This window comes from Acomys russatus, chromosome 29 (assembly GCF_903995435.1).
Source record: "Acomys russatus chromosome 29, mAcoRus1.1, whole genome shotgun sequence".
NCBI lineage: Eukaryota > Metazoa > Chordata > Mammalia > Rodentia > Muridae > Acomys > Acomys russatus.
Window position 1 is genome coordinate 5,878,833 of NC_067165.1, and position 14,820 is coordinate 5,893,652.

The window sequence follows — 14,820 nt, forward strand, 5'->3', positions numbered from 1 at the left end:
CCCCAAAGTGGGGAGGGTTGGCCTTGCTGGAGTTTATCAAAGCCTGGTGCCCTTCCCTACCCATGATCCTGCTAGGAGGCTGCGTGCAGCCCGGAGGAGAGCTCAGGCCCTGGGCTGAAGGGCAGCTGCAGAGTCCAGCCTTGCCACTCACCCGCCTTCAGCTCTTAGGGAGATGTCCTGAGCCTCAGGTTCCTCACTGGCAGAGTGGTAATGACAGCACAGCACTCACACCGTGGGGCCTGTTACAAAAGCATCGAGGGGCTGGGGGTGGTAGCTCACTCCTGTAATCCCTTTAGAGGTCAGACGATCTCGAGTCTGAGGTTAGCCCAAATAGTGAGTGCTAGGACAACGTGGGCTACACAGTGAGACCCTGTTTTAGAAAAAAACCAAAACCGAAAAGGTTTTGATGTATAGGGAGGTTACAATAGTGGTTTGTATGGAATAAAATCATAAACAGAATTATTGCTATGTTTGTGTACATGTATAAAGCATGTATTTATGTGAGAGCATTCATGTGTCCTCTTCCTCTGGTTTAAATGTGTGTGTGTGTGACAGAGAGACAGAGACAGAGAGAGAAACCATGTATCCTTCTTTTTCTCCCTTTCTACCCACTATTTCTATTGTCCCTTTTTCTTTCTTTCTTTCTTTCTTTTTTTTCAAGACAGGGTCTCTTTGTGTAGCTCTGGCTGCCCTGGACTCTTTATAGACCAGGCTGGTCTCGAACTCACAGAGATCCACCTACCTCCGCCTCCCAAGTACTGGAATTACAAGTGTGCGCCGCCACACCGGGCTCTCCTGTCTCCTCTCAGTGGGGAGTCAGACATAGTCTGGTTCATGAAAAATTGCCATTTGAGTGTAAACTTGGAACATGTTCCTCAAGCGTGGTCATTGCTTTCCAGTAGCTCAGTGATTAACAGAGCAAGACGGAGCCCGGCGTGATGGCGCACGCCTTTAATCCCAGCACTCGGGAGGCAGAGGCAGGCGGATCTCTGTGAATTCGAGGCCAGCCTGGTCTACAAAAAGTCCAGGGCAGCCAGGGCTACACAAAGAGACCCTATCTTGAAAAAAAAAAAAAAAAAAGAAAAAAGAAAGCAGAGCAAGACAGTAACTGAATTTCAGAAACCACAGTAGGAAGCGAGAACTGACTCCTGAACTCCTGAAAATTTGTCTGGCACTCACACATGCACATATACCACACGTATACAGTAGAATTTCAGAACTGTGTAAAGCATGAGTCGGATCCCACGTTAGATCCTGCTCCCATCAACTTGGTAAGCCTGTGACCTTGATCAAAAAGCCTTGACTACTCTCATTCTGTCTTGTTTTGTTTTCTCTAAAGGGAAAATAGGGATGATATATGATACTTTGTCTATATACTAGCTAATAGCATAGAGGGGCCGTTCTAGCTTTCCACACGGTTTGCTATATAGTTCAGGCTATGAAGTTGTAATTGCCTTGCCTTACCCTCCCGAGTGTCGGGGTTACAGGCATGTGCCTATAGCAGCACAGTTACTCTAATCCCTCGCATGTGGCACTGTGCTGGGGATTGAACCCAGGATCTTGAGCATTCCTGCCACTCAGCTTTATTCTTAGCCCCTGTTCTTTTGAGACAAGGCTTCATGTGGCCCAGGCCGACTTCCTGTTCACTGCGTATCTGAGGGTGGCCTTGGATTCCTGATCCTCCTGCCTCTACCTTCAAAGTGCTGGGGTTACGGGCTCTGGCACCATGCCTGGCTAAAAAGCTATTTACTTACTTTTTTTTTTTTTTTTTTTTTTTTTGTGGGTTCTCCATTTTATTTGCATGATTTGTGTGTACCTCTCTTTTTTTTCCCATGTTTTTTTTAATTAATTTATTCTTGTTACATCTCAATGGTTATCCCATCCCTTGATTCCTCCCTATTATTATTTTTTAAAGATTTATTTATTTATTATTTATACATTGTTCTGCCTGCATTGTGAGCTTGCACACCAGAAGAGGGCACCAGATCTCAGTATAGGTGGTTGTAAGCCACCATGTGGTTGCTGGGAATTGAAAGAGCAGACAGGGCTCTTAACCACTGAGCCATCTCTCCAGCCCTACTTACTTATTAAAAAAAAAAAAAAAAGACTTATTGGCTCTTTGTGAATTTCGCATCATGAACCCCAATCCCAGTCATCATTCCCATCCCCTCCTACCCACCCACTACCCTTGCAACCTCTTCCCCAGCAAATTAAAAAAAGAACCTTGTTGTGTAAGCTGCAGGGTGTCACAGTGTGTCCCACTGTACACCCTTTTGTCCACACTTCCCTGCTTACAAATGTTCGTTGCAATGAGTCATTGGTCTGATGCGAGGCCTCTGGTTTCTGCTACACTGACAATACTGAAACCTCACTGGGACGCCTTTGGGATGTCCTGTTGTTGCCTGTGTCTTGGGGATCCTGTAATTTTGGATCTGTAGGACCAGCCTCTTCAAATACTCTAGTAGTTAATCAGTGGGGTAGGCGTTGGTGGGTCAATCCAAAGCCCTAGATCTGAGCCTGAGAGATATTTGAGCTGGTCAGCCCACCAGCTCTCCTGTACCTACACCACGGAGGCGAACCCTTCTGCCCTGCCCTGTCTGGCCCATCCGCTGCTGCTTGGCCAGCAAGGGGCAGAGCCAGCCCTCCTGCTCTTATGCCCTGAGGGCTGACTCACCTGCAACCCCACCCCCACCTCAACCAAGACCAGCTCTACCCTACTGCCCAGGTGAGGTGCAGGACCTGCTGTCCTGAGTGTTGCAGCTGGTAAGGGACATGGCCAGTTCTCCTACTCTCGTGACCCCAGGACAAGTTCTCTCACCTGTAGTTGGTGTCAGGGCTGAGGGAGAAGAGGATGGCATCTCTCCTTCATCTGCACCACTGCCCAGCAGACAAGAGTCAAAGTCGGCTCTCGTGTGCTCACACCCTTGGGGCCAGCTCACCCGCAATCCCCAAGTCCAGGGCCAGCTCTATTGTGCTGCCTAGGTGAGGGGCAGGGCCAGCTCTCCTGCTCTCACGACCCCAGGATCAGGTCTCCCACCTGCTGCACATAGCAAGGGGCAAGGGGGAAAGAGGGTATCTCTCCCTCACCCATGTCACTGCACAGGAGATGGGTGGCAAGGCCTGCTCTCCCACCTTCAGACCCTCAGGGCTGGCTCACCTGCAACTCCCACAACCAGAGTCAGTTCTACTGTGCTTCCTAGGAGACGTTCAGTCTGCTCTCCTGAGTGCTGCAGCTGACTAGAGGCAGAGTCGGCTCTTCTGCTCTCAGGACGGCAGGGCCAGCTCTTCCTCAGTGCCCAGGTGGAGAGTGAGACCAGTTCTGCACAGCCCTCAGACATCAACATGTTCCTTGGCAGCAGCCCAGACCAGGGATGTCCGCCTGGCCTTTGGTGGTAACAGACCCAGACATGGCCCCCCAGTGGCAGCACAGGCCAGGACCCCACCATGGTCTCAGGTGGCATCACCAGCTACTCACATCAGGCTATTCCCCACTACCCTGGAGTCTCTGGTTCTGCCTCTCTTTACTGTGCCCACATCCTCTGTTTCTCTTTCTCTTCAGTGTCTCCACCACTTACTTGGTCCTATTAGTGGCACCCAGGGTCTCTGAGTGTCTGGGACCACCTATATCCCACCCATGCATTATGGCACCAGGCAAGGGTCATCTTGGGCATGGTCTGTGCCCCCAGGCCCTATGCAGTGCCAGACTGGCAGTCATCTCAGGCTAGTCCCCTGTCTGGGTCATCTTGGGCTCCCTCCTCTTCTGGGCCAGCCCACACGGCCTCATGCAGGGAGGTATCATGTCTCTCAGGCTCGCTCCTGCTAGTGGACTGTGGTACCAGGTTGAGTTCTTCTAGTCTGTGGCTTGCTGCTACTGGGCCTTGCAGTCCCAGGCAGGATTGACTCATCTGCCAGTCACTCCCCACCCTGGCAGCCATTCCGGACCCACAAGGAGCCAGACTGGTAGTCATCCCAGGCTTGGTTTTTTTTGTTGTTGTTGTTTTGTTTTTTCAGGGAGTGTTAGGCTGCTACTAATTATTCAGATGTTCAGAGGTCAGAGCACTGAGTGTAGACATGGCCTCTGTCCTCGCTGCCACCTACTGATGCACATGCGACACCGCAGCCACACCTGCAGCACCTCTAGGAGCAGCTGTATCTTTATCTTTGAGACAAGGTGTCTCTACATAGCTCCAACTGTCCTTGAACTCACTGTGTAGAGCAGACTGGTTTTGAAATCATGGAGACCTCCCTGCCTCTGCCTCCTGAGTTCTGGAATTAAAGGTGTGCACTCCAACCCCCAGCCTTATTTATTTTAAAATGTTATTCATGCGAAGAGGTGTTTTGCCTGCATGAACGTCTGTGTACCCCTTGCTTGCCTGTTGCCCTCAGAGGTCAGAAGAGGGACTCAAATCCCCTGGAATTGGAGATACAACCGCCATATGGGTTCTGGGAATTGAACCTGGGCCCTTTGGAAGAGCAGCTAGTGTTCTTAACTGCTGGTCCTTCTCCAGCCCCCACGCCTGTGTCTGCCACTGCTCAGAATAGTTCTTACCCACGTTTACTGTTGTATCTTCCTAACAGCCTCATAAAGCGATCTCATTCCCACTTTGCAGACAGGGGAACTGAACCTGGAACGTTATGCAACTCTCCACCTGAAGTTGCCTTGCCGAGGATTAGAACTCACGGCCTGGAGTCTGCTTTGCCGCAGACTCCACATTGCCTCTCGGTAAAGGTCTGAGTGCAGTGTCTGGTGTCCAGCCAGTGCTTACTAAGGTGTAGCTAGAGCCACGGTAGCATATCCTTCCCCTCCCCCACCCAAGGACTAGGGATTATATCAGCAAAGCTACATGTGGCTCAATTAGACCATTCCAACATGGAAAAAAAAAAACTGTCCTGGAGCCTCCGAGGGTTCTGGGCAGTGTGGGCTTTAATCAGAGTCCACCTGTAATTGCTAGGAGGGGCCTGTTTTTGCAGGAGGTGCTAATTGAATTGAATTGTTTGCGTGGTTTCACGTTGGAAAGGCAGGAGCCTTGGCTTAGCACGCTTTAGAATTGTCACTCCAGAAGCAGAAGACAGTTCTGGGAATGCTGCTCTTCTGAAGAAGACCGAGACCAGGAGACCGTCCGTGACGGTTCCCAAGAGCCGCTAATGAGCACTTCCCCGGCAGACACAGGGTTATTTATGTGGGAAGAAGCTAGCGTGGAGATTATTTCAGGCGCCTCTGAGCTGGAACTCTGTATTTTAGAGACAGATCACTAGATGGCATGCAGAGCAGGTTAATTGCACCCAGGGCATTTAAATACATTTGCTAAAGACATCAGCGTCAGCTCTTGTTTTGCTAGGGAGGAAAACGTGTTCTTCCAAGGGGGTAGTTAGATTTTATTTGATCCAAAAGCTCAGTGTGTTTAGACACTTTCAGTATGGCTCTCTGAAGTATTTCAGTTACATAATTCAGTTGTTCCTCTTAACAGTTTTTAGTCACCAAGTCAATTATAAAATTGTATAGGAGACACTGGTCACCACCACAAAGACACATGCTAAGCATTCATTAAATCAACAACCATTTATAAAACACCTACTGTGTGCCAGCCCAGGAAACGCAGAGAGAGCAGTACAGGTGTGTGAAGCACCTGACAGTGTGCTTGCTAAAGGCCTGATGGATTCAGAACTCTCTTGCCACCTGCAGTGTCCATAGCGGCGACCGTCATCTACGCCTACGCCTGGCTCGTTCCTCTGGCTCTCTGGGGCTTCCTCGTGTGGAGAAACAGCAAAGTGATGAACATCGTTTCCTACTCGTTTCTGGAGATTGTGTGCGTCTACGGCTACTCGCTCTTCATTTATATTCCCACAGCAGTAAGTACACGCCCACGAGTGGACTGAGAGATGCTGTTTTGGGTGGAAAACTCAACAAAGTATTCCACTGGGCCTTGCTGCTGTACCCTAATGCTCCCATGCTCCTGGAGGTTCCTTTAGAATTCAGGATGGATGGATGCTGGGAAGGCAAGGGCTTTGGCTGTGGCAGGAGCCCTTGGTGTGGACAGCATCCATCCCCATGCTGGAGAGTGCTCTGCAAAGCCACGTGGCAGCGCATGGCCAGCTGTGAGGGGCTCGACAGCTTTATGAACACTTTTGCTGGAGATGAACAGACATCTCCGCATTCTCTCTCCTTTTCCAGGTACTATGGATCATTCCCCAGAGAGCTGTTCGCTGGGTCCTGGTCATGATTGCCCTGGGCATCTCAGGGTCTGTGTTGGCAATGACCTTCTGGCCAGCTGTTCGAGAGGATAACCGGCGCGTCGCCTTGGCCACCATTGTGACAATTGTGTTGCTTCACGTGCTGCTGTCTGTGGGCTGCTTGGTATGTTCTTACTGTGCCCGCTTGGTACAGGATTGATTGATTGATTGCAGGTGCACAAGTGTAGGAACGTGCATGCCACAGTACACGTGTGGAGGTCAGAGGACAGCTTTCAGGAGTCAGTTCTTTGTTTCCATCACGTGGGTTCTGGGGCTCAAGCTCTTGGCTTCCTTGCAAGTGCCTTTGCCGTATGAACGATCTCTCCACACTGTGCGTGTGTTTCGCAGACAGATGTTAACACCGATTTTGCAAACTCCTGGAAGGAAGATGGCAAAGGTGTGAGGGTGTGGTTGTGATGTCTGGTTTTCCTTGTTTCTGTCATGTGGTTAAGATTCCATGTCTAAACCAGGCAGTGGTGGTGCACGCCTTTAATCCTAGTACTCGGGAGGCAGAGGCAGGTGGATCTCTGGGAGTTGCAGGTCAGCCAGAGATACATAGTGAGACCCTGACTCAAAGGGGAAAAGAGCTGGGCCTGGCTGCATGTGCCTGTCGCTCCAGGCAAGTGGATGCTGGGAGCTCACTGGCCAGTTGACCTTGCTGAATGGCACACTTCCAGTTCATCTCAAACCAATAAGATGAAAGGTTCATGATGTTCTGCCTGGTCCCTGCATGGATATAGCATGGTCTGCACGCTTATTACATCACACATACACAAATACACATCACACACATGCACACACACATACACACATGTACATGCACACAAACATACACGTGTGCACATACATATACACAAACACACACATATACCACGCACATGCAGGCATGCATGCATGCGCTTGCATATACCCACACATGCACACACATGTGCACACACCACACACTACATAAATAAAATCAAATTAAAAATGTAAAAGAACCTGTTTTGGGGTTCGGATGTAACGGTATTGGTACAGATATAGTTTAGCATGCACAGAGTCCTGGGCTTGTTTCTCTGTACCACATAAACTGGGTGTCGTGGTGCGTACCTGTAATTCTCCTGCTTGCAAGTAGAGGCTGTCAAGGTTCAGCGTCATCCTCGGCTGCATAAGGAGGGGGAGGCCAGCCCAAGCTAGAGGCTTTACCTCAAACAAAGAAAAAGGAAAAAACAAATATAATACCTGTGTCAGACCTTCAAGATCTTTTACTACCCATGGCACTGCCTTCTGGGGTAAATGGTACTGAAGGTAGAGAATTTTCTAGAAGAGAGCAAGTGACATGAGCTGGCTCAGTGGGTAGAGGTGCTTGCTGCCAAGCCCCATGACCTAAGCCAAGTCTCCAGGACCCACATGAGGAAGGAGAGAACCAATTCCTTTACATTGTCTCTGACCTCCAAATATGCATGGTGCCCTTTGTGACACCTCCCCTCCCCAATAAATATACTTTAAAAGTAAAATAAATAATTCTCTAGAAGAGAGCAGCATCATGAAGTCCAAAGAACTCTGATGTGGGAGGTGCTTAGTGGTATAAACTGAGGCACCTTAACTGACACAGCACCTCAGTTTCATTTCTCTCTCGGCTTCAGTGAGAGTCAGCAGATGGCTGTGGAAACCCCTCCTCTGTTGTGAGGGGTTCTTCAGGCCAAGGCGTAAGCAGGCGTTTCCAGGGCCACCCAGCTACTAGTGCTCTCACAGGAGTGACCCAAGATCACACTGCTCATAAGCTGACCAAGGCTGTTGTTTCGCACTGTGCCTGTGCCCTTTGCTGGTGCCTCTCTCAGGGCTGTCTTGACGTGGACTTTTCACATATTATATTGGCTGAGAAGTTGGTGGAGATGCAGAGGTAGGAGAAAAGTCTCCTAAGGGGGCACATTGGACTCTGGGACAGAGGTATCCCCTGGGAGAAGGGCTCTTCTGAAGAATCAGCTGTGGGAGCCCATGAGAGCCAGATGTTGAGCCAGAACCTGTGTCTGAACTCTCTTGTCTGTGTTGGACATGGCTCCCCTTTCTCTTTGGAGGTGTGATGAGGAGAGAGGAAGCGGTTGCCCTCCAGCTCTCCCACCCTGTGGGCTGGTCTCTGTGCTGGACTCCTGTCTCTTTCCCTGGTTCAAGGGGATGGATCGTGCTCACCAGAGTGCTGTCTGTCCCATTGGAGGGATTGGATGACACTTGCAACATGAAAAGCATGACAAGTTAGCTGGGCCTGGTGGCTCGCATCTGTCACCCCATACTTGAGAAGCTAAATTTGTGGCCTACCTGGGCCTTAGAATGAGTTCTGTGCCATTCAGAGGTATATAGCAAGACTCTGGCTTATGAACAGGGGCTGCTGGGAGGATAAGTCAGTTGGTAAAGTGTTTCCAGAGGGCTCTAGTTTAATCTCCAGGACCCACATAAAACGAGCTGGGCACGGAGCATGCTTATAATCCCAGAACTGGGGAGATGGAGACAGGCAAGGCTCACTGTCAGCCAGCCGGGCCTACTTGTGAGAGAGACCTTGTGTGATTTTGGAGGAGGAGGAAGAGGAGGAGGAGGAGGAGGAGGAGGAAGAGGACAAGAGAACAAACTTGAGGATGTGCTCTGGCCTGCACACCCATGTACATCTTACCTACATACCATACACATATGAACATGCACATACAGAAACAGAGAAATATATGACTGTCCATGTAATCAGAAGACTATTACTACTACTACTATTATTGTTATTACTGTAAAGTGTGAGGAGGTGTCGGCCGGGGAGTCATTTGAGCTGAGGGGCACCAGCTGAGCCCTACAGCCTAGCCTGGCTTTCCCAGTCTCCCCTGGGAAGTGTGGATTGGTGTTTTCCCCTCAGTGCACATCTGCTGAGATCCCCTGATGCCTGCGTTTGAAAATGATCTCCCGGTCTTGGCTGTGCACAGCTGGCGGGGACAGTGAAGGGAGCACCCAGAGGGTGGGTCCTTGGTGGGTTGCGAAGAGTCAGACAAGCCTACATTGGATGATTACTGCTGACTTCAGAGAGACTGGCGTCTCCTGTCTGCAATGCCTCAGATCACAGGCTGCGGAGAGACTAGAAGAGAAAGCCTCTTAGATACCATTTTTTCCCAATCTTTACCTTTTACAGACAAAGCTGAGGAGGTAGAGAAGCTTGTCTAGAGGCAATGTCTGCAGCTAGTGTGGACGAGGAACCTGGACCACTCAGCTCTGAGGTGCATAGGGTCCCCGAAGAGCCTTTCCTGCAGTGGCCTGGAAGAGAGCCACCCCTTCACTGACTGTCCCAGTGAGAGGGCTTGGGGAGCCCAGGATAACATGGTACTCTGGCCTCTGCCTCACTTACATCTCCTAGCTAGCGGAATCCCCATCCTTCGTGCCAGAAAACAACTACAAGAAGAGCCTTTAAAAGTAGCTTCTCCCGGGGATGTGATAAGCTAGAGGGAGTTTATGGGAAAAGGCAAAGAGAAACGAAAGAGATCTGTTAAGAGTTTCCCCGCATGGTGGCGCACACCTTTAATCCCAAGTGAGAGGCAGAGGCAGGTGGATCGCTGCTGAGTTCGAGGCCGGCCTGGTTTACAAAGCAAGTTTAAACAGCCAAGGTTACACAGAGAAACCCTGTCTAGAAAAACAAACCAACCAACCAAACAAACAAACAAACAACCAAAACCAAACCAAACCAACCAAACAAACAAACAAAAGAGTTTCAAGGTTGGAACAGGCCGGGAAGCCCGAGCGTGTCATGTTGGCGCCCTCTTCTGGCTAATAAGGGCAGAGCTGCTGAAACTGGGTCTTAGCTTTGCACCTGAGCCACACAGAAGCTGAGGGAATCCTGAGCCCTTGGTACGGGGACAGCTTCACATTTCCTTTGAAGGGGGAGCTCAAGGCTAGCAAGATGCTTGTTTTTCTGGGCTAACATTAGCCTCCTCCAACCTCAAGGCAGAAAGGAAGATCTTCCTTGCGGCCTCCTCTGACCCACCACCTCCTGATTCCTGACAGCTAAACTGTGGATAGTGAGTGGAAGCACCTGTCATTTTCCAGCTCAAGTACTAGGAAGTGATGCGCGCCCAGCACTTTCTTTTTAAGGTCTCTATAGAGAGTCAGCAACTGGCTTGGCAACAGTCAGCCCATTAACCTCTGGCCGCTTACTATGGCGCCAAACCTGAGAAATTGTTAGTAAAACAGAGGCGGAGGCATAGACAGTCCCTGTGTGACACAGTAATTGCAAACATGAGCCCTAGAGTCAGGTGAGCTGCTGCTCATTCCCCCTGCACACTGGTCCAGGGACATCTCTGTGAACCTCAGTTTCGGCATCTGTCAGGTGAGAGCATCCTAACAACCCCTCAAGGTTGTCGGGAAGATTTAGGCATACAGTATAGCCCAGAGACACACATACAGAGAGATGGCTGCAGTTCAGTGTGATGACAAATACGGGGGAGGGGAGAGGCCCCAGAGCCTACTAACAAAGGCTCCTAGAGCACTCACCTGCTCCCCATGTGCCTCTTTTCCCACAGGCTTACTTCTTTGATGCGCCAGAGATGGACCATCTCCCAGCAACTACAACTACAGCCACTCTCAACCAGACAGCAGCAGCAGCCAAATCCAGCTAACAGGGAGAGCTGTGCGACATTTTCAATTTGTGTGGTACGTCACAGATGGGCAGGTGTACCAGCTGTCCGTTGGCATCAGGGACAGAGGCTGGACCCCGTGTCTTTCTGCAGAGCTGCATGTGGGGGTTTCTGTAGCTGAAAGCTCCATGCTGAAGTCCACGTGCCATCCCCCCAGAGAATTTAGACCCTGGGGGATGACGTCCCTGCTTTTGTCCTCACACCCACTTCTCTCTACCTCATATATGCTTTCCAGTGCCACACAAGGGTTTCTTCCATTTCTTTTCTCTCTCTCTCTCTCTCTCTCTGAAACAGGGTTTCTCTGTATAGCTTTGGCTGTGTAGCTTTGGCTGTCCTGGAACTCACTCTCTAGACCAGGCTGGCCTCGAACTCAGAGATCCACCTGCCTCTGCCTCCTGAGTGCTGGGATTTAAAGCATGCGTTGCCACTGTCCTGCTTCTTCCATTTCTTAACAGCCCCAGTGCTTTTTCTGCACCCCTGGCAGCTCAGGCTGGCCTCTGAAACCCACGTTGCGCTCTCTGGAATGACCCCTGGATTTCTCCCAAGGCTTCTGAAGTTTGGTGCTCAGAAGTTATTCCTCTATGAATGGTTAGCTGATGGGGTTAGAGTGCCAGAAAAAGATCCAGCCTTATAACTTATTTTTTGCCTCCTGCTCTCCCCTCCTTAGGGGGCCAATGCTGAGCCTCAAGTTCTCATGTAGCCCAGGCTAGACTCCAGCTCACTAGGTAGCCAAGGACCTTGAACTTGAACTCTTAGTCCTCATCTTCCTGCCTCTGGCTCTTGAATGCTGGTGTTACAGGTGTGTGTCGTGGGGCCTGGTATGCCTTCCTCATGTCCCATTTCTGCCCCCTGACCCCATGGGTGACCCCAGGGACTTGTACAAGCTAAGCAAGTACTTTATCATACACTCCATGATGACCTTTGGTGGGAAAGGGTACAGAGCAGCACACAGCAGTGAAGGGGTACAGAAGGGGCTGAGAATGGATATTTTGGGGGTGTTTTATTTCTTTCTTAAGCGTTAGCATTTTGTTGAACTTTTTCACACTTAGTGACTTGTCTTTTCTATCCAGCACCTTGCTATCTTATTCCAGATGACAAAATGAGATAGAGGATTTCTCAGTTTGGTTTTTTTTTTTTTCCCACTCCTCTTCTGGAGACTCAGAGATAAACGTATTATCAGTGTCATTTACATACTTAAAGTTCTGAAGGGAATTAAACCTTCAGTCAAGAAGAACATTTGAAAGATATCAAAAGGAAAAGATACGGCTGTAAACCAGTAAAGCAAAGCTAGCAGGGACTCAAGCACACATGGCCCCACACAGTCCCTCTAGTGTGCAGCATGGCGACTGGCCCCCTCCAACACTGTACCGTGCCTCATTCTTCATGCAGGACAGGGGAAGCTTCTCTGGGTGGCACCAGCGCTGGCATTGACCATGCTGTGGTGCCCTCTGTCCTGACCGTTCTTACCCAGGTTCCCTTACCACTTGGGGGCCACTGTCCTCAGACCAAGGCCCACTTCTCACAGACTGAAGCAAAGGTGCACTTAAATATGGCAGTTGCCCAAGGCCTCTTAGGATTGAGGGGAACATGGGGTCCCCCATGTTTGTGTCCCTTCACAGGTCCTGGGTCTCACCTCTTCTCCCATCCTGAACATCTGGCTGTTGATATTGCTGGAAGGCATCCACAGTTTCATTGTCTAGAATGTTCCTCCCTTCCCACAGTCCTCATCCTGTGCCCTTGGGAACGGCTCCCCAGCTGACACCTTCCTTTCTTCTCAAGGGCAAGCAGTTTAGACTCAAAGAAGGCTGGAGCAGGATGGGCTTTCCCCCTCCTCTGTAGGAATGACGCTAAGGCCGAGAGTACAGTTCCTCGCCCACAGTCAACGGGAGTTTGGTAGCAAACTAACACATACCTATCACACTCTATTTACAGAGCGCTCCCCAGCTAACTGTCTCATCGGCATCTCTTCCCAGGTTTGCCCACCTGATTGCACAGATGAGGAGGGTGAAAATGTGTAGTTGATTGTGGTCACCTACAGCTGAGAAGCAGAACTGGGACTTGAACCCAGGTCTCGGAGAGCCAGTTTCCGAGTTTGCAAGTTTGCCCATCCCCTCCCCACCCCCCAGTTTTCAGTGATGACATTCTTTTTTTTTTTTTTAAGATTTATTTATTTATCATATATACACAGTGTTTTACCTGCATATACACCAGAAGAGGGCAACAGATCTCATTATAGATGGTTGTGAGCCACCATGTGGTTGCTGGGAATTGAACTCAGGACCTTTGGAAGAGCAGGCAGCGCTCTAACCTCTGAGCCACCTCTCCAGCCCAGGGATGCCATTCTTTCTACCTCTGAAGCCCATGGACCACACTGCTGCCATTCAGAATAGTTGTGGAGCCCTCCTGTCTGGTCTAGAGAGCTGTAGTCAAAGTACTTGCTTCTTGACTATATATTGCATGTGGCAAGTCTGAGTCCCATGCCAATTACCGGCTGCTGCCTCCCCATGTTGCTGTGGGCTGGGGAGTCTGGGTACAGCTTAGCCTCTTTCTCACTTTCAGGCCACCGTACGAGGCTGTGGCCATGTGCTGGCTGGAGCTGGGGCTCATCCAGAAGCCAGGCTTGGGGGAGAACCCCTTCACCCCTAGGATCATTGGCGGGGTTCAGCCCCTGTGGCTGATGAGAATGAGGGAGCCTTGGAAGCTGCTTTGTTGCTCACGTCTCTCCCTGTGATTGCAGACTTCATCAAGGCCAGAAATGGACAAGGGGTCGCTAAGAGTCTGGTAGCAAGATGGGAGGGACTGTCTTAATATAGCACTGACCTGAAAGTAAGTCTTGTCCTTGCTTTATTCTGTTGGTTAGAAACAAATTAACAGGCCTAGCCCACACTGAAGAGGGGAACGCGAGACAGCCAGCACTGAGGCCATTTTCCATTTTTTCCCCAGTGCAAACCAGTGATACACAAATTAAGTATTTGCATATACTGTTGTCAATCTGAAGGGAATGTAAATAGAGGTTCTAGTGTTTTCTAGTGTGTGAAGCCTTAATGTGAACCTTCCTCATGGCTTAATCACCACTCATTCGGGTAATCCTGAGGGAACCTTGAAAGCTGCAGGTCTCTTCCTATGACTGCAGACTTCATCGAAGCCAGAAATGGACAAGGGGTCACCAAGACTCCTCTGCTGTTGATGGAGAAGGCCTTGGCAAGGCAGGTCCCTTCCCTAGGCCAAAGTTCTCAGGGATGAGACAGAGTCTTACTTGTCTTGGCTTCTGTAGTGTGAGGCCCAGGGCCTGGCTGGCGTGAACTGCACAGGTGACAGTGCACATAGGGCGGGGGAGTGAGCCAGCCTTCGTGAGGTGAGGGCACAGATGAGGGCATGCAGGGATGGTGGCGTCTGTGCTGAGCTCAGGCCTCCGCTACTCAAATGTTTACTGAGGTGGTTCTATGGGACCTAGAAAGCCAGAGCTGGTCTCTGCCTCAAGGAGCCTCAGGCTGATGGGTGGATCCAGTCTAACAGGCCACACACTCCATGGTGTGAGAGAGTAGTTACTGAAGCAGATTGTCACCTGAGCACTGTGGGACACAGGAGGCAGTGACTTGGGCGTCACGAAGGGTTTCCTTTGAACTGGGTTCAGAAGGTGAGGCCAGGCAGCTAGTCACTCACTTCTGACAGAGATGTCCACAGTCTAGGCTGTTCAGTGGGACATGGTGATAGCTCAGAGGCAAGCATCTCTGAGCCCAACTAGAGTGGGGCAGAGGGAACACAGGCAGCCGTTGCCTGGCTCCTTGGCCTAGATTGCCAGATACCAAGCTCAGGAGGGCTCTGATGCCTGACTCCTAAGCGGGGACTTGGGCTCTTTCTTGCATTTTACTACAGAGGAGCTGCATGACCTAGCCCTGGTGCTGTAACCCTCCAGAGAATTGCTGTAGGTTCCAGGAAGAGATTCCCAGCC

The 14,820-nt window shown here is 50.4% G+C and overlaps 1 protein-coding gene and 1 non-coding gene across 2 annotated transcripts in view; one reads left to right on the plus strand and one right to left on the minus strand.

The window, feature by feature from the left end:
- Nucleotides 1-10,897, plus strand: part of Yipf1 (Yip1 domain family member 1) — a 34,038-nt gene extending 23,141 nt beyond the window's left edge. Inside the window, exons 7-9 of the mRNA XM_051171690.1 lie at nucleotides 5,684-5,850; nucleotides 6,173-6,355; nucleotides 10,755-10,897. Coding sequence (XP_051027647.1) covers nucleotides 5,684-5,850; nucleotides 6,173-6,355; nucleotides 10,755-10,850 — 446 coding nt within the window. The 3' untranslated portion in view covers nucleotides 10,851-10,897. The remainder of the gene's footprint in view (nucleotides 1-5,683; nucleotides 5,851-6,172; nucleotides 6,356-10,754) is intronic.
- LOC127212101 (small nucleolar RNA SNORA17) lies at nucleotides 4,014-4,148 on the minus strand. The gene has a single exon (XR_007833486.1). It is a non-coding gene; the product is annotated as a small nucleolar RNA SNORA17 (small nucleolar RNA).
- Nucleotides 10,898-14,820: the final 3,923 nt, after the last annotated feature.